This window comes from Strigops habroptila, chromosome Z (assembly GCF_004027225.2).
Source record: "Strigops habroptila isolate Jane chromosome Z, bStrHab1.2.pri, whole genome shotgun sequence".
In the NCBI taxonomy this organism is placed as follows: Eukaryota; Metazoa; Chordata; class Aves; order Psittaciformes; family Psittacidae; genus Strigops; species Strigops habroptila.
Window position 1 is genome coordinate 12628319 of NC_044302.2, and position 24253 is coordinate 12652571.

Below are 24253 nucleotides of genomic sequence, written 5' to 3' on the forward strand. Positions count from 1 at the left end.
TTTCTTTTTTGCTCTTGTCCCATAGGACAAGATGTAAGCCCTAGCCTACCACTCACACATACAAGTCATATTCAGCACAGCTTTTATTTCAATTCACAAGAACTGATAGAAGCAAATCTGAAGGTATTGCCCTTAAAACGTGCAGCTTCTTTTGCTCCTCTGAATTGTAGTTTTGAGAACTGTGCCTGGAGATTTTTGATGGGAATGCAAAGCAAAATCTGTAGGTCAGTCTAATTTCATGTGTACTAAGAATCCCTTCACATTGCTGTAATGCAATACTAGAAAGTAAGCTTTCAATCTTAATTATTATGGTACATGCTAGAATCAAGTTCATTTGTTTCTCTCTTTGTAGCGCTGACAAACCAATTTTGTAATTTCAGGAGTCCTAAGCTACTTGAAGGAGACCTTTACTCACACCCCGAGTTATGATATGAGCCCAGCTATGCTGAACGTACTAGTAAAAATGATGCTTGCACAAGCTCAAGAGTGTGTGTTTGAGCAGATTGGTCTTCCTGGAATACGCAACGAGTTTTTCACACTAGTGAAAATGACACAGGAAGTTGCCAAGGTAAAGACTAAAATTTGAGTCTCGTATTTTAAAATAAGCATTTACAGTGCTTTGTTAATAGCTACAGCCTCTGGTAATATTAACAGAATTTATTAAATCTAAAGGTTAACAACCATTACCAAAACCCAAATGTAACAATGGACAAGCTACAATGAGAATCACAACCTTTCAGAAGATTAAAAAGCAGATAGCTGCAATTTAAATATAATTAATTTAGAACTGGTAGGATTTTTAAATCCATAATTCATGAAGTTTAACAGAAACATGCTGAAATACTTGGGCAGTGAACTTTCCGAAGCTTTTTTACAAGCTATTTATCATATTGCTCTTTCAAACAATACAGATCTTGTCCACAGAACAACATAAAAAGGGACAGCGTTGTTTGTGTAGTTTTCTGTTAAGTATTGAACAGAACCTGTTGTCTTTCCCAGCAGCTGGACGTTATGCAAACCTAAAAAGCCTAACTCCAAAAGAGTAACGAATTTGTAACTGGGGGAAAGACCCTGATGAGCTGAGTCAGGTTGGTAGCTGCATGACTTGTCTGAGAAGTGGAGAGGCAGGCTGTACACAGTATGTGTTGACATCAGGTTGTTGACATCAAAAGTTGGGTATGCCAACAAGATATGAATATGCTTTCTGAGCCACTTCAGAGAAGGAGATATATAATTGGTTCCATACTAGATAAATGGACAAAGCCTGCCCTATCAACCCTCTAAAGCCACCCTCACTTATCTGTAGGACTGATTAGCTGCAGGGGAAAGATTTCTTGATTCTGTCAGTTGGAGTTGTTTAATCCATTAAAGCAGCATTCACTGCTTGAAAAGCTATTTTCTTTCCTCTGCATAAAGGATAGTAGCCCAGTTTTAACTAGACCACACAAACTTAAGGCTAGATAGGACTCCACAGTTTCAGAAGTGAAGTACAAACCTACTGTGTAAGTAACATGCTTCACCCTTTTTCTCAGCTGAATTAAGCCAGTGAGATGAATTTGTAAATTAAAACCCATTTATTTTATCACGTTTTTACTGAACTCTGAAGTTGTATAGATTGACTGACTTAGCCCATCTGTTCTTGTACAAAATTGATTTACTTTTCTTGTAAGGGAAAAATCAGAGATGGAATTTCAAATTTTCTCAAAACTTATTTCTGATACTTTCTAACAATCTTCTTTTTGTTTGTTTTCCCTATCTTTGGTGGATGCACATGAAATTACCATGAGGTTGCAGATAATATCCCTTACTTGAGCTCCTAATAACTAGTGTTAAATTCTCATACTTCAATGCTGTGCTTTATTTTAGGTGGGAGAGGTTTACATGCTGGTTAACACTGCAATGAATCAGGAACCAGTGAAAGAGAATATCCCCTATTCCTGGTCTAAACTGGCACAAATAAAGTCGGACCATTACAAAGCTCTGGCACATTACTTCATTGCCACCATTCTGTGTGACCATGAATGTAAGAATCATACATTTTCTATATATTAATATAAATAACAGTAATAAACACATAAACATTTATAATTTGGTCTATGAGTAAGACTAGGAGCCAGTAACTTTTGGATTTCAATATATGTTAATTTGTAGCCATTCTCCCATTCGGATATGAGGCTTTGCTTTTTTGTCCTGTAGAAAAGAATGTGAAAGTTACATAAATTAACTTTTCAAAATAAATTATATGCATTATATGCTACCAAATTGTTCAAATTTTATCAAGTACTCTGGCATATAAGTATTACTTGGATATTGCAGATGATAAAAATTATAAAAGTCCTAAAACCTGGAAATTCCTATCAATATATATGTGTAACAATATTTGACTGTATTTGGAGAGAAGGTAGTAATAACTACAAGACAATACACCTAAAGGAACAGAGCACCAAGAGATATGTAATGGCTGATGTTCTGTATCAATTGTTATAGTGCAGCCTGGTGATGACGAAGATCAGCAGGAGAAAGCCTTGTCCAAGATGTATCGCTACGTGCCTGAAGGACTGATGGTTCTCACCGTTTTAAAGGACAAAGTTCAGAGAAAACAACTGGGTAACTGCCAGTTTCACACAGCTACTGGATACAGTTTGAAAGTCACCTTCTATTTATTGTCTATGGATGACAACCAACAGTTTCTAATGTTTTTTTCAGGGAAAGCACACTTGCGCAAAGCCATCATTTACCACGAAGAAGCTCTGAGAGTCTGTGGTCTGTGCAAAAAGCTTCGGAACATTGATGTTCTTCAGGAGGTTCTGACAGCAGCACACAAGCGCTCACTTGTCAAATATGCTCAGCAAGAGACAGAAGATGACTTTCTCAGTCTAATCCAGGCTCCAGATATCCTCCGTAAGTGTACACAGCTAGAACTAAAGGTTACCTAACCATACATACATATGTTTTCATGGGGACATACCTTTATTTTATGTGTATGTATATGCATATTGTGAGCTAGAAAAAATGGGGAAACTACAATCTAAAATCATAGCAGGGGAAAACTGCTGTTTCTTGTAGCACAACTCTTAATGGCCTAAGTTGTTAACTCATTTGACTGCTATTGCCAATTTTTATCTAGCTTGGAATGCGAGAAAAAAATTTATATCTTTTAACTAATAATTTAGAGAAAATTAATTTGGTTTTCTTTTTGTTTTAGCTAAAACAGAGCATAAAATAGAAACAATCGCTCCCCAGTTATCGAAGGTCAAAGTTAAAGACTTCTTTCACAGGCTGGTATGTAACATGCTAATGCTGTGACCAACCTCTGTCATTTTGTTAGCAAGTACAAATTCACCCCAATGTGAGGGAAGGGACACAAGTATTTTAGCCTGAAAAAATGATCCTGTAGTAAATGTTTTTCTTCAGAAATTATTGGAGAGATCACACCTAGCTCCAGAGGTATAAGTCAACTCAAGACTAGCAAAGTGTTGTTTGTATGTGGCTTTGCGCAGTATTCATTCTTGGTAACTTTCATAAAGGTCTTGTGAAGTTTCAGTGCATAATTGCATACAACTTAAAGGCAGGGAGAAACATGTAGTACTTGGAGATGGGCATGCTGAGTGTGTAATGTTGCATGCTACAAAGTCAGTCTTCCAGGTGGCTCTCTGTGTATCAGTGGGCAAAGGAAATCTAGAGTTGTAGTTAGAATAAGAATATGCAATGTTTCATCAATCAGTTATCTCCTCCAAAACGGAGTAATACAGGACCTTAAAGTCTACTGCAGCAAAAGATTCTGCACACCTTATCAGCCATCTCAGAACAACTTGGCAATTGCTCTCATCCAACTCTGAATTATCACCTAAATTGTTATGAAGTAGGGCTGAGCACTTCAGGGATAAATGTCACTGTTCCATTTCAACTAAAGCAGTTGAAAGTTAACCTGAATAAAATCTACGGAAGATGAGCTTAAAGCATTATAACTTAAAAAAAAAAAAAAAAAAAACAAACCAGAAATGCTTACTAACAAATGACCGTAAACCATAACGTGCCTGCTGCTATGTTACCTCCAGGGCCCACTGACAGTGTTCTCAGCCAAGCAGAGATGGACAGCTCCACGTACTATTCGCATCCACCATGAAGCAGGAGAGCTAGGATTCAGTCTTAAAGGAGGTTCACCAGTACAGATTTATTGTCTTGATCCAGTTTGTTCTGCAGCGGTAAGTACATTGGTGCAATATTAACAATGTCTCCAGACTCTAGCATCACAATCTTTTAAATGTAACTTTAGCTTGTTCATACTGGCGTATGGAGTGTTTATTGAGTTCTACCATACATCAGTATAGTCATTTCATATAATCTGAGCACATTTTCAGTCCTGTGTACACCTTAGGGTATCTGCATTCATGGCATCACCTTAAACTAGAGTCAATTAATTCTTCTATTCACACCTAATAGATAAAAAGTTACAAATAATAAAGGCAAATGTTATTCCTCATCTAATTCAGGAAGTTAAAAGGGCTTTAGAAAGTAGCAACAAACAGTAAGGATGAGAATCAGGAAGGGAAGGCAAGGTAGCATGTGCCCAAGGAAAAAGAGAGGAAAGAACATATTACTGAATACTGGTATGTTGCTCTTTGGGGGAGAGACAAAGGGCTAAAGCACCATGCAGTAATGAGCACAGTTCATCTATAGGAAAGGCAGCAGCAACTACCACAGAAGTACAAATAAATATACCGAAGAAAGAGAAGTAAAAACTGGAGAAAATATCTCATGGAAGATGATAGGGTAGCTAAAAACATGTTTCCTTTACTTAAGGAGAAAGGTGAAAAGGACATAAAAAGAGCCAACATTTGAGTATGCCAGAATTACATTTATCAATGAAACTCAAATAGGTAATCTGTGTATTTGAAAAAGTTCTGTGTTTTTGTTATGTATACACTTCTTGTCCCACATGTCTGGCTAGACAATGATTTTATAGCATCTAAGAAGAAAATGCCTTTAGGGCAGATACTGTTTGATGACAAAAATATTTTACCCATCTTTGTAATTCCAGATAATAACCTGTGCAAAAATTTTTTTGACAGTCGATGGGCTTAAAAGAAGGTGACTACATTGTTTCAGTTGGTGGCGTGGATTGCAAGTGGCTCGGAGTGAACGAGGTGCTGGAAAAATTCAGAAGTGTGGGAGAGCAGCCCATTGAGATTGAGGTTATCAGTTGCCAGGATACAACGGCATCTATGGTATGTAACGAGGCAAATACGTTTTGCAGATTGGATGTGTGAGAGTGTTTTTCACTTTCCTGGCTTCAGTCCCTGCTTAATGTTTACTTTCATGTAGTCAGATATCCCACTCCATCAGTGAACATATAAAGCATTCAGGCATGTGTTCAGTTTTAAACAGTCTGTTTAAATCATTCTGACTTAGTGAGCTGAAGTAGAGATGTGTGCACAAGAATGGTTGGGTGGTGGGTTTTTATGTAGTGGAGCTACTTAGATTAATTGCATTATAAATTCCAGGGCATAGTTTATTTTCCTCTAACTTGGCATAGAGGATGAAAATATTACCATGTTCAGCACTGGAAAAGCCACAATAGAAGAATAATGGAATGAAACAGAACATCCAAGACCACATGCTTATTTTCTATGCACTGTTAACAAAAATGATCATGACTTCTGTGTTACATCATGGATTAGTATATGTATCTTTTATTTTGGTGGACTTTAACTGTCTAGTCACTTACTAAGCTGCTGTAGAAGCTTTAGACTAAGAAAAAATGATCACAAGATTAAAAAATGTTAAGATCTAAGTAACTTGTTTGTAGTGTGAGAGAACCTGTAGTTCAGCTAAATCCACTGCTTCTAACATTCCCTGGCAAGCTTAGGCACTGAAGTAGCATTGCCTTAGAAGCGATCACAGTGCTGTTAGGTTTCCTTGGTTTAAGAAGTTGATTTTCCTTATTGAAAATAAGGAATTGCACCCCTGCCCTTCTAGGCTGCTACTGGAAACAAAAGGCTACAGTATAACCAAATTGCTTCAGGGCAGAGCTCATATAAGACAGGAGACTGTACCTTTCGGGTATCCCAAAACGATGTCCTACATGCCCCTGTTGTCATAGTTGCAATCAACATGGAACCTGTCCAAAAGCAGCAAAAAAGACCCCCCTTCAGATATTTGTACAAGAACTACATAAGCTTTTTAGAGAGGTTTTGTATTATATAGTTATACAAGAAGCCAGCAAATTATAACTCAACCCATGGAAAAAATTACAAGTCCCTTACACTGCATGTAGTATACCCTTCAGTCTACATGGGCAAAATACCAGAATTGCAGCACTCTGAAGGGCCTTGTGTTCCCTTAGTATGTCATTAGCACAGAAAGCGTGCTGTGCTCTGCCTTGGAAAACTATTTGCACAGTAAGCTTTTGTTATCTTCAAAATTTTGACCCATTTTGGGTGACTGATTCTTATAATGCTTCTCTCTTTCCTACAGCATAGTAAGAGTGCAACTTACTCTGTGGGAATGCAGAAGACATACTCCTTAATCTGTTTAGCCATGGAAGAGGATAAGATTGATCAGACAAAGAAAGCCCCACTGAAACTGCCTTTTCTAAGTTGGGGAACTAAAAATAGACAGAAAGCTGCAAGCACCCTCTGCTTGCCTTCAGCTGTGGCTGGAAGCTCTCAGGTTAAGAAGAAGCTTTCTCCCTTCACACTTCTGAATACAGAAAGTTCATTGTACTGAATCTTTCAGAAGGATCTGAAACATGATGTGTTAACATGATGTGTACCTTTTGAATGTATATTAAAAATATTGATCAATTTTATCTCTATATATACATGTGCATGAAGTCAGACAAATGCCACTGACTTTACTTACTGTGCATTGAGCCACTATGAAGGTCAGGGGCTGGCAAAAACTGTAAAACTTATGTATTGAAGGCTAGCATGAAGTGATTTGGGAGGAATGCAGTAACAAGATGTAGATGATGAAATTGCTTATGTGAGGACCGGATTCCTTTGGAATTTCAAAATACAGTATCATGACTGATTTTTTTTTTTTTTTTTTTTTTATAACTGATAGGAGTTATTTATTACAAACTGATGCTGCATGCAAAACAAACATTAAAGGGTGATTTTTCTGTAAAAGTTTAGAGTTAATAATAAATCACTTAACACTACTTTAAGAATTATCTTAACAAACCACAGGCAAGAGACAATAATGTTGTTCAGAGAAAATAGCCTTGTGCCAAGAGGCAGTGTCCTATAGTTGTGGGTTTTACAGAGACATTTGCTTTCTGAGAGTACTAGGTGTGTTCTATTGAATAGTTAATTTAATTCTGGAAGAGAATTAGGCGGCTTAGAAGTCAAAAGATCTTTTGAACTATAAAAGGCTTCTACTCTGCTCTTGTTCTGATCCAGGTTACATTTTAAATGCCTGATGATTCAATTGTTAAAAACAGGTTTTATTCCAAACTTGAAATTATTTAACTAACTTACCATAAGACATGGATCTCATTAGTCTTGATAAAATTGATAGCTGTGGAACAAATCTTAAAGCTGACATATTTCAGTATGTTGATCAAGAGTGCATAAACTGTGGAGATACAAAAAGTGCTTGAGTCTGAGTGGCAGAATATTTATTATCACACCAAGTTTAAAAAAACTAAACAGATATGAGCAAATATGGGCTATATATATTGAGGGAGACAAAAAAATAACTGAGCATTTCTTTGAGATTCTTCTATTTTCTGAAATTGATAATAATTGAAGATTGCTAACACTGTAGTGTTAGTTAACATTGCCGTCTACAGAGTAGATATATGCTGTTTGATACTCAAAACTTAAAATAAAGGTCAAGTTTGTATCTGAGTGTAAACTTGAAAGTTGTCATTTATTTTTAGTTTCATATGTAATAGGTGTAAATATGTTGATGAGACTTATTTAAGAATAATAAAAATCAGATTATGCAATTTCATAGTAGCTCTTTCATTCTGCTACAGCTTCCGTAATACCACATAATTTGTAGGTTTTCACTCTTTACTGCTGGTGTACCTCTTGCATGTTTCTATAATCTTTCTTAGAAAGACCTAAGAAACTGTCTGTCTGAAGTTTGTATTGTATAATACAGGAACTTAATTAGTCTAAAACTTGCTTCCTTAGGGAGTGTTAACATATCTAGGGTTTCCCTATAAAGTGTACATAAAAAATGTTGCAAATTACTTGACTCACCTATCCTTAGTAGTTAATTATTCACGTGTACTTGAGGTCACGCTTCTTTTACACACACAAGCAGCAGCAATCATGTACTGATATGCAAGACCCTTCCATACAATATTGCATATAGCAGAGATTTACTTTGTATGTATGGCTAAAATTACTATCAAGCTAACACAATCTTTGGCAAAGTCATATGGCTTCCAGCTCTTCACTTTCTTAGCCCACTATGATAGTCTTCCTGTTGGTATCTTCCCCCTTAGCTGCATGATTAACTGCCTTTCCATTCCCATCACCACACTTGCTAGTCCTTGAGGAAAGGTTAGGGGGTTGTCTTTTGTTTAAATGCCTCCGCACCCCCTCCTCCAATCCAAGTAAAAATTTGGGCTTCTCAAGTTCCCCAGAAATACATACTTAGTATTTTCCGTCAGCTAACTAAAGACTCGTTCTACACTGAGTTGTAGCTAACAGCCAACTTAAGGCAAATACTAATTTCATTGCAAGTTACCTTCTTTCTTCTATTTTTGCTTCTATCCACAAGGATGTACAAGGCTACTATAAAGTGAAAATGAAGGTCTGCAATAACTTAGTAGTTCAACTTATAACTCCATTAATACTAATTGTTACTACTTAAACTTTATTTAATGCATTGAGCAGGCCACTTGAAGAATTAAAAAAGCATTCATTTTGCAACATCAATGGCTGCATAATTTTAGGTGTGAAATCCAGTCTCCATACCAAAGTGACAGAGTCTGAGAGAAGAGGCAATAAACAGATTATAAATAACCATTCTCTAGTTGTGAGAAAGCATTATCTTGTTCTGGAAAATTCTGGTGATTATTATTCTGTAAATTAAGTATTTATGCCAAAATTATAAGTATTTTCATCCCAACTACAGAATCAATATAAATAACAGTTGTCCTGGGTTCAGCTGTAACAGTTGTTTTTCTCCTTCCTAGTAGCTGGTGCAGTGCTGTGTTTTGGCTTTAGCCTGAGAAGAATGCTGATAACACACCGATGTTTCAGTTGTTGCTCAGTAATGTTTAGTCTGATCAAGGACTTTTCAATCTCATGCTGTCCCAGTGAGGAGGGGCACAGGAAGCCAGGAGGAAGCAGAGACAGGACATCTGACCCAAACTGGCCAAAGGGGTACTCCATACCACAGCATGTCATGCCCAGTATAGAAAATGGGGGGAGTTAGCTGGAAGGCCCAGATCACTGCTCGGGTCGGGCTGGGTATTGGTCAGCGGGTGGTGAGCAATTGTATCCTCTCCCCTTGTTATTTCCCTTATCGTTATTATTATTGATGGTAGCAGTAGTGGTTTTGTATTATACCTCAGTTACTGGGCTGTTCTTATCTCAACCCGTGGGAGTTGCATTCTTTTGATTCTCCTCCCCATCCCTCCGGGAGCGGAGCAGGGGGAGGAAGAAAGGGGAGGAGTGAGTGAGCAGCTGCGTGGTGCTGAGTTACCAACTGGGCTTAAACCACAACACAGGTTTATCTGCTAACCAGCAGATGAGATTGAGTACAAAGGTGCCAAGGTTCTATTATTCACTTCTCTTTAGCTTACAAAAGGGAGTTGAAAATCCTGCTCAACTGTCTTCCTGCTGTGATCCAAAACCCAAGTAGACTGAAAGAAGCTTTTCATACACCTCCTTAATGAGCACCCAAGGGAAAAGGCGATTTTACTGTTATTAAATAGGATAAGAACATAATTTAAAATCAAATGCAGGATGTCAGGAAAACCAATCATCCTTTTTACAAAAAACTTTTGAAAATATGAATACTGGAAGAACAGAGCAAATTATGAATTTTGTTCAAAGCTACCCAATTTTGTTTGTAGAGCATATTATAATTTATAATTAAAACATTTTGCTTGATATTACAAAATATACTGAAATTTATTATTGCAACCTCTATTCAAAAGAAATGAATTGGTTAAATGAATTAACTAAGATTTTGGATATTAGACACATGGGAATAAATTTGATAACATTCTGTGAACTGAAAAAGGAACCAGAGAAGTAAGTTAATGTAAAGACAAAGATTTATTCCTGTAGGACTTTCCAAAGGAATTCCAAAAAGTTAGAAAATATATTACTATAAAGCAAGAGATGCTAACTTTTCAAAGCAGTGTAACTCACATCTCCAACTACTGTGAAGCTGACACCTCCCAGTATTAACAAGGTGTTTATTTCTGGAAGATGAAAGCAGGCAAGCAAATTGCTTCTCCTTTTTTTCCCATGGATACTGAAAAAGACTGCTTTCTCTCTTCTTTTTGTACGAGACAGATGCAAAACACTTTATAGCCCTCTTCCCAAGGCAATTTTCGCAGCTTAATCCACATGGGCAGAACAGCTGTAAAATGGTAGCAGTGGAATACTTAGACAATTAGTCAACACCTTCCAACTGTTACCAGGATTATAGAAATTGCCATAATATGCGATTATTGAAAACAAGATTTTATAATTCACAAGAAACAAACAAAAAGTGTGTTTTCCAAAACAGCACTACATATGCACATCAGGAGCATAAAAAAGTGTAGATTTGTTGTGCTGCCGTTTGTCCAACTACTAGCTCAAGCTCTTCAACAGATGCGTTGCAAAGCCGGTGGATGCTTCCAAACTGTTGCAGTAAAAGCAGAGCTTTTGTTTTCCCAACTCCTGGAATTTGTTGCACTGTCCGAAACACCGCTGGCTCTGCCAGCTGAGAGCGTTGTTTACGGAGAAAGGGGTTACTGTTGTGATCCTTACTTTGTTCACGGACCTGAAGCAAAACAAACCCGTAAGCGACACTGTGCCCTCTGCTGGGGCGCTACTTTTGTGCTTTAAAATAGTTCCTTTAATCTCAAAGGAGTTCAATGCAATCAGTGGGAAGTTTTAACAAGCTCCCTCCTTAAGTGTGTGCCCTTATTAAGGGCTTTGACGCAGATCCACAACGTCTCACTAGGAAGCCAAGTTTCTTAATACCAACCATGAATTAAAACAATGAATTTGTCATCTTTTTGATGCAATCAGTGAAAGGATAAAGGAAAAGAGAAACAATTAAGTACGCAGTTTCCCCAGCATGAGACAAAGCAAAATCTCAAGCTGGTTTTGACGGAGAACTGAAGCGAGGATTGCCTAATGCTATCCAGTGGCACCTCAGTGCAAGATCACGTAAAAAAAAAAAAAAATCCAGTACTCTTCATCCTTTTTACTTTGTTCCCAAATAAGCCCTCTTTCCACTGAACTATTACTGTTGCAGGATATTTATTCCCTACATTTAAACAACCAAATACGCTGTGTTCCTTTAAGATCCCAGGCATTCTTTCTGAAATGAGTGATGATTGGGAGAAAACAAGTCATTCTCATGCCCCATATTTTAGTAAATATTTGTCCACTAACATAGAAACTTACTAGCTGAGTAATAAGTTGAGAAGCTTCTCTTTGATTTGCTACAGGAAGCAACACCATTCCAAGTTCTAGCACAACAAGCTTTTGTACTGCTAAGAAGTACTGATCACTTATTTGGGTTTTCTCTACAATTACAATTCCCCCAAGGCTACTGGCCTGTATGGAAAAGAAAAAAGGAGAAAAGACTTTGTTAATGACGAGTAGATGCAATGCAACAGAGAGAAAATTTCTGTCGAGTATGAGCTGCCTGGAAGCAGATCAGAGTAAAAATAGAAGTTGCAGCAACTGTACTGAGGTTTAATACAACAATTACACAGCTGCATATTTTTCGGCTTTCAGGTGTAAATTATCACAAAAGTTAAGCTCCACTAGAATTTATAAATAACACAGAAGCATGGAATAAACAAATACCAATTGAAAACTGTTCCTTTTCTCTATGTGTGGTACTTACATTTCTAAACCGAACCAATCTTCGTTTGAATTCATCCCCTGCAACCAAATCTGCTTCAGAAATATATAAAATGCAAATTCTGTTTGAAATATGAAAATCCACGAGTCCCAAGTCATCTTCAAAGATGAGTCTAATTTTTCCTGAAGGTGAGATAGTTAAGAGGAAAAAATACAGTAGTTAAAAATATACTAATAATTACATCACAGCATAATCTTCCTAATGTGTCAGTAATCCTAGTGACTTGACCACGAACTTCATATTCTTTGAAAGCTTTTAATCTTTTTAAGCAAAGCTGGTATAAGCAATCCAAAGTACTGTGTGATGCCTTTAGTAACACGAATTAATAACACTTCCAAACTACAGACTTGAACATACTGTAGCTTCTTGGTGAACTCTGGACTTGAATAAAAAACCATGACATGCTACTCTGGAAGGATCACCTTAGTTTGCTGCACCAAGAGATGACAGCGCAGTCCCAGTATCCATGTAAATTCAAGGGACTTCAGTGGAGATGCACATTCACAATGGTCCCACTACTGTGGTTTCCAAGAAGCTGGTACTTTTGCTCCTTCCCTACAGTGCTCAGCAGCTATGCAAATATGACAGAACAGATCATGTAGATACATGACAAAGAGTAATTTTCAGCCTGCTAACATAGGCTGTACCACAGACACAGGATCAGTCATACACAGTAATGCATATTCCAGGCAATCTTACCCGTACTGAATGATAGAGGGGAATGCTTTGCCTGAAATGCTTTTCCTCTTCCAATTTGTGCTTACCTTGTAGCCTTTGGGCTATCTCTGACCCTCTCCACTTCTCATTTCCAACCACATGCCCGTAAGGGACAACTATAGACCCTGCTGCCACAGGAAAGTTTGCTTTCGTTGTCATTGGTAACTGTTATACCCTAGAAAAATATGTGGAAGAGATATTAACACATTTTATAAACCTGTTCCAATCTTATTATTAAAATGTATAAGATGTAATACTCTGGAAGAGACACTACCTCCTCTCTGAAGCCTTATAGTTAGGGTTAACATACCAAATCACCAAGCATCTCTGTTTACTTGAACACAGGCTGTTCGGTTGCAAATCCACTCCCAACTATACAGTCAGTATGAAAAACACCTTAGTTAAGATACAGTGATGGTTAAAAAAAACCCAACATAATCAAACCACAAACGCACACTGCCTTTTCTATGCCTTCATCCACCCCTGCTGGGAGAAAGCCTGCTTCCATTACAAAGCTGGCTCCAGAGGAACCTCCAGCCCTCAGCTGGCAGAAGTCTCCAGACAGATCATGAGAAGGCAGAAATGATTTTCAGCGTCATGCGGTGTTCTAACTTTAGGGGGAAACTAAAGGGAGCCTTTGAGTGTAAAGGACAATTTAAAGAGCCAAAGACGAGCCGGTACGACCGCAAACACCACCGCCCCGAGCCGCACCCTGCAGCCCGGCCAGGCTCCTCCGCGAGGAGCGGGGGACGGCCCCAAGGATCCGGCCGGGCCACCGCTGGCCTGCCCGGAGGAGGATCACCTCCGTCCCGGCCGCCCGGACCCGCAGCACCGCGGCCCCTCACGCCACCGCATGCACAGCCCGCCTCCCGCGCGCGCCTGGCTGGCAGCGGAGCCAGCCAATAGGAAGCGACAGCTCCGCCGCCCATGAGCAAATGAGGAGGCGGGGTGGGGCGCGCCTCACCACTGGTAGGTTCCTAAGGCCGGTGGAGGAGCGAGTAAGGTGCGTAGTGATTGGGGGAGCGCGAACCCGCAGCAAATGCGACGCGCCGTTGTTACCAGGCGGGTCGCGACGGGAGAAGCGTCCGAAGCGGGGAGCAAGTAGTCGGGAGGCGACAGTGGGGGGACCCGCCCGCGCTGCGGTGCCGATGGCGTTCAGCTTCGGGAGAGGCCGCAGGGGCCCCTTCGTGAGTACCGCGCCTCCGTGCCCGTGAAGCGGGGCCAGCGGGGGAAGCGGCGGGCCGCGCCTGGGCGGGCCGAGCGGAGGCCCTCGGGGCGGGCGGCCGCGGCCTGCGGGTGATGGCGGTGGTGGCCAAGCGGTTTGCAGGGAAAAACGGAGGGGGAAATAAATCCTGTGCGCGGAGGCCGGGTGCTGGTGCGCGGCTTCCCTCCGTGTCTGAGCCCCCCAGCGGGGTGGCTGCCAGCGCTTGTGGAGGTGATCCTCCGAGCACACGGTCACTGCCGCAAAGGGAGCTGATAAAAGCTCCTAGGGAAAGCTTAGAGCAGCCAAGGGTTGTAGGATTGTTAGCAACGGTGCGGGTGTTGGCATCCAACGCACCTGAAGTAATTGAAGTGGGGGGTTTTTTTGCTATTAGAATGAAAATAAGTATTGATCTTATATTGTGTTTCACTGTGGTATGACAGCATCCTTTTACCTTAGCTGTATTCCGTGCTAATCACAGTGAGACACCTGCTGTCAATAGCCATTAGTTAACAAAATGTTGCATACCAGACAGACTTCCAGAATTAAAGAGCATTTGCAATGTAAGACCGAGTAAAAAGATAATCTTTGTAATGCAGCGCTTAGTCACTTGATGTGCTTTCCTGTAAAGGCAGAAATATTCCACAGTTCACCTGTTCATTACCTTGCTGGAGAAGGCAACCAAGAATAATTGGAGGGGACGCACACACACACGAATGAACAAAACAGACAAATCACCCATCCTCCAAACTTGTTGCAGAAATTCCAGAAACTTGGCCTGTTTTACTCCATAAAAAAAGTGATGGACTTGGTTATGATATAGTGTTTTCCGATGCATAGAGAAAAGACAAGAGGCAGGTGGGCACAAATTCAAGCACAAAAAATTCAGCTTAAATGTAATAATATAAAAATGTATTGTAAGGGCCAGTGTAAGGGTGGTCCATAATAATAATTTTAAAAATACTGTAATGGTGGAACAGGTTGAGCAGGGAGGTTGTGGAGTCTCTACCCTTGGAGATACTCCAAACCTGACTGGACAGGATCCCAAGCAACCCTTTCTAGTTCACCCTGCTTTGAGCAGGGACTTGGATTAGACAATCACAAGAGCTCCCCTCCAACTTCAAGCATTATGTGATTACATTCAAAGTACTCTTTGTAGGGAACTCCAGTCCTAGTTTTTCTGAGCTGGTATTTAATGTTATCCTTTGTAAGTTTCTAGTACTTCTTTTCTCTTGTATATGTACAGAAGAAAAAAAAAAAAGCAGCAAACCAAGCCAAACTTGAATTGAGTAAGTTCAAATTCTGATTTTGCAGATTGTAACATAGTGGATGGAAAACCTACATATATGGGTCTTATGTAAATTACATTTCTAACCTTCATTAGCAGCTGTTCGTGCATGTTAAAAAGTTAAAATTGGAACTGTTTAAAGTCTTCTGTTCACGTTAATTGCATGTAATTGTTCTTTTTATATTATTTTACATTGTTAGTTTTCGTGCATGTTTAATTCTGTGTTGGGCTTTTTTCATTGCGATCCTTAAAGTCATTGTCAACTAATTTTATTTTAAATTGTTTAGAAACATATAGCTCATGGCCTGGTCCCTGCTGCTACCATAGCTCCTAAACCTGCAGTTCCCCGCACCCCTCCCCCTCGTAGTCCAAACCCTTCTCCAGAAAGGCCCAGGTAGGTGTCGCGTTCTTTGTTCTGGTTTGGTTTTTTCTTCATCAACTACAATAGCACACTAGAAAAGCATGATTAGAAGAATTGCATGTCCTTGTTGCAGTATTTACGTAAACCTTTTCATAAATAGAATATATTTTTAATTGGGGCAGTTTCCTTCTTTGAATTTTAAAGATTCCTGTTTTTCTTCCACTCCTAAGCATGCTGAATAATTGGGACAATGACCATTATGAATATATAACTTATTATAAATCTGAGTCAATTAAAGACAAATTAAATTTTTAAAGTTAGGGCCATTTTGAATTTGGCTACAGTAGAGTGTTGGACTGTAACAGTATTAGTACCACGAGTCAGGAAATTTTAGCTCATTAGAAAAGCATAAATTTAATGTAACATGTCATTTTATTGCATATTAAAAAAAGCAGGGATTTAAAAAAACTGGTATGTAAAACCATGCTGGATTGGATTTGAATTAGCTGTGTACGAAAGTTGCATAAATAGAAAATAGAACTTTATTTTTCATTTGTAGTTTCTCACAGTTTTTTATTTGTTTTCTCTCTGTTTAGTTCAGTTCTGGTTGTCTTCCTTGGTCTTTCTAGTGTCTGTAACATTCCTACTTAATCCTAGTTCATCTTCCTTTTTGACCTCCAGTTGCTGTTATTTCTTTTACAATCCTCACCATTTCTCTCCTTTAATCTTTGTTCCTACTTGTTCTTTCCTCTTCATCTTACTCTTCCCTAATCTCTGCAGCATCCCACAAATAGGCGCTTCTGTCTACTTGTACTTGACCTACTCTGCAGTGTGACAGCGTTTATTAACAGCTTCAGTTACCAGTAAAAAGTTCAGAGTAGGGAATAATGGAAACTAGAAGGCAAAATAACAGAATATGGAGCACTTTTTCAACACCATGCCAGGTAGTATTGTTATGGCTAAAGTGAATGCTACGTACTGTAAATTATCTATGTCAATTTGGTGAATATAACTCAGTATATTCCATGATTTTCATGCATGTGATTTGGAAAAGCCAGTAGGTATTGTACTTTACTCTTCAGATAGCTGTGTTGCAATAGCTTGCCCAGTTTTGTGCTTTTCTTTGGGAGTTTTGTTGTTTATGCCTCTTAACTGTGAACATTTTGCTTTGCTTAAGTAGTGAAAACATTTTGCAAAGGAATAAAGCATAAAATGTGGAGTGCAGAGGAGACATCAGTGTTGTTTCATGGCTTTGTTATGTTTCCTTCCAGATCAGCTCTAGCAGCTGCTATCCTTGCAACAGCACTAACAGGGCGCACTGTTGCTATTCCTCAGCCTCGGCAGCGATCACTTTCTGAAAGTGATTCCACCTATGTGGAACAAGAATGTTTTGAACCATATGCAACAGTCGCAGAGATCGGAATGGGGTAGTGTATGCTTTGTCGTTTGATACCTTGTATTAGAAATAGAATCTGCCAATGATAAAATTTTACCAAAGAGTTACAGCAAAATCCTGCTGTTACAGCTACTGAGTTTTTCTCATCACATCATAAATTGGGTCTGAAGTATCTGCAATCCTTACCCCATTTCTTATGAAGTGTTGTTATGCATACAGTTTTCACTGTATGCGTAACATGGAGATTTGGATTGTACAGCAATCACATGTAGAACCATGTATTATTTCTTCCAAATGACAGTCAGTTACACGAACAGTTAATTACTGAGTAATCATCTGAATTACATCAGAGATTTCCTTTGTGCTAAATAGTTATTTCAGACTCTTCTTCCAGTAGAGTTAGCAACCTTCTATCTCTGATCTGGCATTCTTTTTAAGACAGAGAAGAAAATGTAGCTCCAGTGTTAATTATCTGTTCTCAAGCATACATATAGGCTAGATTCCTCATTTGCAGCTAACAGAAGCTTAGATGTATGTTTGTGTTGGCTGTTGTGTATATTGTAAGACTGATAGTTCTACTTTACTAATGTTTATTCTTATGGAAGAGTAAACAACGCTAAAACAGACTTCAAACTGCTTTCTACTTGCAGTCCCAACTGGGAATTTGATGGTAGTGACAGATCTCCTGTGCAGTCCCTGGAAATATCAGGCAATTATGGTGAGGATGAGGACATGGATACCTATCATTCAGATGCTGAGAAAGAGGCAAAGTCCAGCTGTCAGAGTAATGAGAAAAGGGGAGAAAACATTAGCACCAATGCTGTTTATGCTGTTTCCTGCAAGAATAAAAAGGTAGGATTTTCAAATGCGTTAATTCCTTTACTATGTTTTAATATATTCATGCAAATATTAACTATTTCTAAGACTTTTTATTATCTTATTCTTCAGGCATTTAATCAATTTTTATTTCATCTCCTTCTTTTTGTGGTTCCTTTACTCCTACATGAGTTAGGTTTGTTGATCTTCTCAGATTCCGTATCCCTGATTATTAGGTGCCTTTTCTTACCAGGAAAACAAACACTGGCATTGTATATAATAATTGTGCATAATTTAGTCTTGTAAAATGTCCAATATTTTATGTTGAGCATGACAGTTATGTAAGTAGGTTGTTAAAAGCAGTAGGAACCATTAACTGCTTAAATGGTTAATGATTCAGTATTGTGCTAATGAGCAGAGACCTAGATGGAGAGTGAGTATTCAAAATTAAACAAAATAATTGTTGTCTTGAAGACCACTGGAGTTTTCTATGTTACAATTTTGGATTCTCTTAACAAGCAATAACAAGCAATGAGCACCTTAATACTGCTAAAACACATTTAAAATTCAGTCTGAAATTATGCAAAATTTTAGTAAACAGGAAGAAGTAACTGAATAGTAAAGAGGCAATAAAATGCTATGTATGTGGAAAAAACCAGAAAATACCCCTAACTGAAGAGATAGTAGTCAGTGAGAGGAGGGAATGAGGGGTAAAAAAAGGGAGTGAGTGGAATATGTGGAACACTTGTATGCCATCAACACAGGAAAAACAGTGAAGGCAGTGTTAAAAATTATTCCTGAATCCCTCAGTGCTGTGATACAGTAGCTAAATGGTTGACCTTTTATTAAGAGCGAGTTTAGTTAGGTGCAACACAGCAAACAAGAAAATGAAGGATAATTTCACAGGCTCTTGTGACTGAATAAGGTGACAGGGAATGTTTGCCCTGTGCACTAAATGGCTATCATAGTTTCCTGCCTCCCATTGATCATTGTAAGGTTTAGATTTTATATACATAGAGCCTTAAAACACACAAAAAAGAGTATGTCTTATAATTTATTGTCTTAAAATATTGGAGTAGAATTCCAAGTGTAACTGGGACAGTAGTATACTAAAGGTTTCATACAGATGTCGTCAAGACACATGGGCTATTTCAACAGTGTTACCATGATTTTGGCTTGTCTTATTTTTACATAGGAAGAGTTTCCACCATCTCCTAGTACAAATGCTGAAAAGAAGGAGGCACCTTCTCATGAAACTGAGTTTCAGGTGCTGGTGGATGAGTCAAATGTGCAAATAGAAGGTAAATAAGCTTACTTTAAGTCAAAATGCCATACCTTTTAAGGCCCTTATTTCCCCTTACGAGAAAAATTATCATATAGCATTACCTTCTAATACAGTATGCCCCTCATACACTGTGCCCTCTCATATAGTATGCCTCTTTACTCTGCTTTTGCCCCTCTACTCTGCTCTTGTGAGACCCCACTTGGAGTACTGTGTGAAGTTCTGGAGTCCTCAATATAAGAAGGACATGGAGCTGTTGGAGCAAGTCCAGAGGGGGCCATGAAAATGATAAGGGGGATTGAGCACCTCCCATATGAAGACAGGCTGAGAAAATTTGGGCTGTTCAGCCTGGAGAAGAGAAGGCTGCATGGAGACCTCATAGCAGCCTTCCAGTGTCTGAAGGAGGCCTGCAAGGATGCTGGAGAGGGACTCTTCATCAGGGACTGTAGTGATAGGACAAGGGATAATGGGTTTAAGCAGGGGAAGTTCAGGTTAGATATAAGGAAGAAGTTCTTTACTGTGAGGGTGGTAAGACACTGGCACAGGTTGCCCAAAGAAGTGCTAAATTCTCCATCCCTGGTAGTGTTCAAGGCCAGGTTGGACAGAGCCTTGGGTGACATGGTCTAGTGTGAGGCGTCCCTGCCCATGGCACGGGAGTTGGAACTAGGTGATCTTAAGGTCCTTTCCAACCCAAACCTTTCTATGATTCTATCAATTATTTTATTAAAAATTATACATTCCTTTTAAGAAAAAGGGCAATGAAAGAAATGCTGCTAAATACTTAGCCATTTCTAGTAGTTACATAAAATTAAAAATATGCAGAAAGAGGGAGGATTGGTCTATATTCACTCGATAACTGAAACTCCTAAACATCCACTATCAGGCAATGTAAAAAGAGGTGGTAGGGGGGGAAGTTTTGTGACCTCTTTGTCTTGTCTAGTACAGCCATTCTCTACTATGTTTCTGTTGATATATGTGGCAGAATCAATCCAGTTTATATTCTGGAAAGTACTGGAGTATTACTGTGCTCAAAAAATGAAGGGCGGAAAAAAAAAGTAGCAACTACCAATCGGGGGGGGGGGGGGGGGAAGCTGAAGAGATAGAAGAAAACATTTTTAATCAGTCATCTTTTCTTGGATAAAAAATTAATATCTGAAAATCAGCAGTATGAATTTTTTTTTTTCGTAAATATTCAAGTAGCAAGATACCAGATTGTTTATCCTTTCTACAGAAGTGGTATCATTCTTGCCGTATTTTAAGTTTTGGGCCTTAAAATTGTACATCAGGACAAGATTCTGACAGAATAGAGAGCTAGACATGATCATCAATCTCAGGTTATCACCCTAAGCTCTGAATTGTTAAACTTCACAAATTATTTTTTTGCAGGAAGTAAATGGATTAAATCAGGGACATTTGGTTCATAATTGGATGTGTCATTAAGCTGTTTTCTTGTAACAATAGAATATTGTGAAGGAAAAAAATATGACAAGAGACTAAGACCAGTTACGAATTTATTGCAAAATTAACTTGTCTATTATTTTAAAATCAGAAGAAGTGGGAATAAGCATTTGTTGCAAAGCTGCAGTATGCAGTTTTGACAGAGGATGGCAGCAGTCTAGTAGCTGTTGGATATAAAACAGGAAGCAGAACTGAGTCGTTTTGGAAAGATCTTTCTTAGTGTTACTTATGTGGATCCCAGTATTCTTTCAGTATTATTTCAGTGGAGTTATTCAGAAAGAATGAGTTGCTTTGAGAACCATTTGGGAAGTGGATGCATTAAACTGAAAATAATGGGATATATAAACCATTTCTAATCCCTCTTCTGCATAGTAAGTGCTGCAGATCTTGGAAGCGGTCAGATTTGCACTTGCCTTGTTTAGAGATGCAACAGAATTCAGGCTTAGTAAAATCAATAAAAATATTTCATTTGTCCTTTAGTGAACTTATAAAATAATTGTGGAAGGTAGCAGTACAGCTTAATTTCTTCCATAGTTGCATCTATACAGTGTGAGGTAAAATAAGGTCTCACATCAGTATCCTGATACACCATGAAAGAGAGAATGGAAAGTTAGTGATGTAATTTGTGATTTTGGGACGACTGTCTTACATTTTTTTTGCAGTATATATATGCTTACATATCCATATGAACCCTTATTGTTTACGGACTTACAAATGCCTTTTTTTTTAATTAACTGAAAGATCTGTTTTAATTTCTCAGAAGACCAACATCTTGGCTTGAATTTAAAGGTAAGAAGATTAATTTGTTAATTTTGGGGAAAAGGGTGTAATAAAGAGCTGATAGTTTACAGTCACTTAAAAGAAAATTGATTTGTTGCTACTAGGGAATATTTTTCTTTTGGAGTACAAGAATGGCTTCCTTTTGAAAAAGTATGACTACATAGGTAAATAGGCCATATAAAAGTTGGGGTTTGTTAATTCATTTTTAAATGTATCTTCTGTTGTTCTTCATGTGAAGGAATGAAACTCAGAGTGAAAGACATCATGTTACAGCAAGAAATGGCTCTTACTGATAATTTTCAGATTCTAAGCCTGGCTTCGGCAAATTTTTATCTAATTTTCCAGCTGGGCCCATCTGCATGCTTTCGTAAGCTTGAAAAGGAATACCCAAAAGTTTGGTTTCCTAGATCAAATTGCTAGAATATTATTTACACAAATGGTCGGTTCTTCTGTTGTTAAGGTCACATTCGTTCTTCAAGTCCTTGACCACATATATTTTACATTTTAATTTATTCACTGAGTCACAGTTAGGGACTGACAGTTCGTATCATAATTTACTATCCTGAAGTCTTATTTTATACAAACTAACAAGTGGGAGCAGTATCCATCCTGTTTGGTCAAGAAGCTTTATGCTTATGTATCTTTTATGTCGGCCATAAAATTGTTTTGAGGAGTGTACATCTCTGACAACTAAAGAAAATACAAAGTTTCAGGTGTCCACAAGTGACTGATGGCAGTTATAAGTGGCAAAAAGTCAAGATGCATAAATGACAAGTTGTTGATGTAAAAGAAACTGTTTCAGAAGTTCTGTTTCTTAAGTTCTCCAGCAGTGATGCTGTTCAGAGTACTTCAGAAAGTAATTGTTAAAGCAAATTGTCTAATTCTTTATTTCTCTGCTAGGAAGAAAAATCATTAGCTGAAAATCTGATACGTGGAAAGCCTCCGCCATCCCCAGGTACTTCTGATTTTTCTATGACTTTACTACACATTTTCACTTTAATAATATGCATATGTATATAAAAATATATTTTCCTGCTAGTTTTCTCTAAGCCTAAACTGGGGGGAGAAGAGGAAGCAATTCTCCTGTACAGGAGGTGAGAAAGTGCCAAGTACTCTGTCATATGTATAAAAACAGTAGTTCCAGGATTTTTATGTTAAGTGTTTTAGACTTGTTTTGATTTTCCAATCTGAGTGACTTTTGAAATCTTAAATAAATGATTGTGAAATGATGTAATGAAGTTAAAGTCAGACTGGAACTCTCCAATCCCTTAAGTTTCATCTACACTAGAGGCTGTCACCAGTATTAAGTATTCCATTGCAACTGCAGTGGTAAACATACAGTGGTATGAGATACGTGGTCTGTCTAGTGCCTTACTTGTGTGTTATTGCATCCATGTAACAATTCCAGGCGTAGCACCTGCTGAGCCGTGTGTGTCACATGGATGGGATATGTGCGTCTCATGAGTTACTGGGTTTTTGTGTATTTCTGTGCTGTCCAAGTATCCTGTGCCTTCCCACAGGAAGTTAGCAGTGATCATAAGTGCCTGAAATATTACTAAACACATTAAGCTGTCATGCGTCATCAGTTACAAGAGATATCTCCAAATTTATATTCTATACTAGGGATCTGTTCTATACTAAGTTCTATACTAAGTTATATTTATAAAATAAATAAATATAAATACATATAAATGCTGACTGTTCTTAGTATAGAACATACATGCTATGAGGTAATGCTGACTCTTAAAAGTCTGATGGTAAGGGTAAAATCTCAGCCTTCATTTTAAGAAGTTTATCTGGCCACACAGATGAAAGAAGAATTTAAAAGTATGATCCATTACTACTGATGCAACAAATATATCCATGATTTTGCAGATGATCTAAAGTTTTACTTTCGTAAGGACTGTTAAGTAACTTCTATTCAGTAACAGATCATTGAAGCTTGTTCAGTGGGAAGGAGGGTAAAGCTTTCATTACATAGGGGATAAAAATAAGGAGGGGTTAAGAGGACTGACTGGTCCATGCAGGGTGCATACAATTCAGTGGATATTTCTGTCTCACCTCTCTAGTCACTGATGCTCGGGAGAGAGAGATCTACTGACACTTTCTTTTCCCTTTAAGGAAGGAATGTTTCCAGTGTCTGAAAGAAAAGGTGGGAGCTTGCAGCCACTCTACTATGTAGCTCTGTTTCCAAATCCACTTTTTCATTCTTTCTGGCCTTATCTTCTGGGAGCTATGAGCTGATTAATGTCTTACAAGTATCATTCATACATGATGCTCATATTAGGAAATAAATATTATAAGTCTGAATACCGTTTAAATACATTGTACTATGGCGTTACAGATGTGTCTATACAGGCAAGACAAGCACAGGAAAATATGAGTAAAGAGAAGTTCAGAGAACTAAAACGGGAAAACTGGTCTCTGAACAAGGCATACCAGGCTATGGTCCAGCAGTTTCAGGGAACAAAACAGCAAATGGAAGAACTGCAATTAAAGCTGAAGAGACTAAAACAAGAAAACACAACGCTTAAAGAAGCTGCAGAGAAGTCACATAGAGAAGGTGGGAGAAACATACATAGTTACCTTGTTTGATTTTTCCAATTTCTTACAACCTGTTCTTGCAGTAGTAGGTTTTCACTCATTGACTTGAGCAAGTGTCTATACAGAGTATTTTCCAAACAGTATTTTCTACATTTATAGATATTTTGTCAAGGAATACTTACATGGTCATGAAAAAGAATTACTTAGTGGTTTGAAATGTAATGTTTTCTTGTTAGTAATTTTTCATGGGCTTATTCCATTGCAGTATTTTGAGAGAAGTTCTCTTATGATTCTAGCTTACTGAGGTTTTTTCCTTACAATTTACAAATTATTGTGAACATTCC

At 38.3% G+C, this 24253-nt stretch overlaps 3 protein-coding genes across 21 annotated transcripts in view; 2 read left to right on the forward strand and 1 right to left on the reverse strand.

Annotated features, from left to right (window-relative positions):
• RHPN2 (rhophilin Rho GTPase binding protein 2) overlaps positions 1 to 7957 on the forward strand; it is a 29625-nt gene extending 21668 nt beyond the window's left edge. Inside the window, exons 8-15 of one of the 2 annotated variants that reach the window (XM_030512623.1) lie at positions 381 to 568; positions 1867 to 2023; positions 2488 to 2607; positions 2707 to 2901; positions 3206 to 3282; positions 4059 to 4208; positions 5076 to 5228; positions 6478 to 7957. In XM_030512623.1, coding sequence (XP_030368483.1) covers positions 381 to 568; positions 1867 to 2023; positions 2488 to 2607; positions 2707 to 2901; positions 3206 to 3282; positions 4059 to 4208; positions 5076 to 5228; positions 6478 to 6729 — 1292 coding nt within the window. In that variant the 3' untranslated portion in view covers positions 6730 to 7957. Of the gene's footprint in view, positions 1 to 380; positions 569 to 1866; positions 2024 to 2487; positions 2608 to 2706; positions 2902 to 3205; positions 3283 to 4058; positions 4209 to 5072; positions 5229 to 6477 lie in introns of both variants that reach the window. The other variant, XM_030512622.1, reaches the window with a different exon arrangement.
• Positions 7958 to 10231: 2274 nt separating this feature from the next.
• FAAP24 (FA core complex associated protein 24) lies at positions 10232 to 13695 on the reverse strand. 14 transcript variants are annotated; one of them, XR_003995116.1, is made up of 7 exons: positions 13239 to 13575; positions 13094 to 13155; positions 12831 to 12958; positions 12489 to 12637; positions 12049 to 12188; positions 11601 to 11753; positions 10232 to 10968 (listed from the first exon to the last, which is right to left on the reverse strand). XR_003995116.1 is itself a non-coding variant. In XM_030512589.1 (5 exons), the coding sequence occupies exons 2-5, from the start codon at positions 12940 to 12942 to the stop codon at positions 10726 to 10728; spliced, it is 648 nt and encodes a 215-aa protein (XP_030368449.1). In that variant the 5' UTR covers positions 12943 to 12958; positions 13586 to 13685; the 3' UTR covers positions 10232 to 10725. The 14 variants fall into 14 exon arrangements, 8 of the variants coding, with proteins under 8 accessions (XP_030368449.1, XP_030368441.1, XP_030368447.1 ...); XR_003995119.1 differs by lacking the exons at positions 13094 to 13155; positions 13239 to 13575 and adding an exon at positions 13586 to 13695; XR_003995115.1 differs by having other exon boundaries at positions 13094 to 13663.
• Positions 13696 to 13751: 56 nt separating this feature from the next.
• Positions 13752 to 24253, forward strand: part of CEP89 (centrosomal protein 89) — a 33532-nt gene continuing 23030 nt past the window's right edge. Inside the window, exons 1-9 of one of the 5 annotated variants that reach the window (XM_032919648.1) lie at positions 13908 to 13970; positions 15231 to 15273; positions 15560 to 15666; positions 16905 to 17060; positions 17680 to 17881; positions 19041 to 19146; positions 21346 to 21374; positions 22266 to 22320; positions 23710 to 23928. In XM_032919648.1, coding sequence (XP_032775539.1) covers positions 17056 to 17060; positions 17680 to 17881; positions 19041 to 19146; positions 21346 to 21374; positions 22266 to 22320; positions 23710 to 23928 — 616 coding nt within the window. In that variant the 5' untranslated portion in view covers positions 13908 to 13970; positions 15231 to 15273; positions 15560 to 15666; positions 16905 to 17055. Of the gene's footprint in view, positions 13971 to 14025; positions 15667 to 16413; positions 16578 to 16904; positions 17061 to 17679; positions 17882 to 19040; positions 19147 to 21345; positions 21375 to 22265; positions 22321 to 23709; positions 23929 to 24253 lie in introns of those variants that run through there. The other 4 variants (XM_030512591.1, XM_032919645.1, XM_032919647.1 and 1 more) reach the window with 4 other exon arrangements.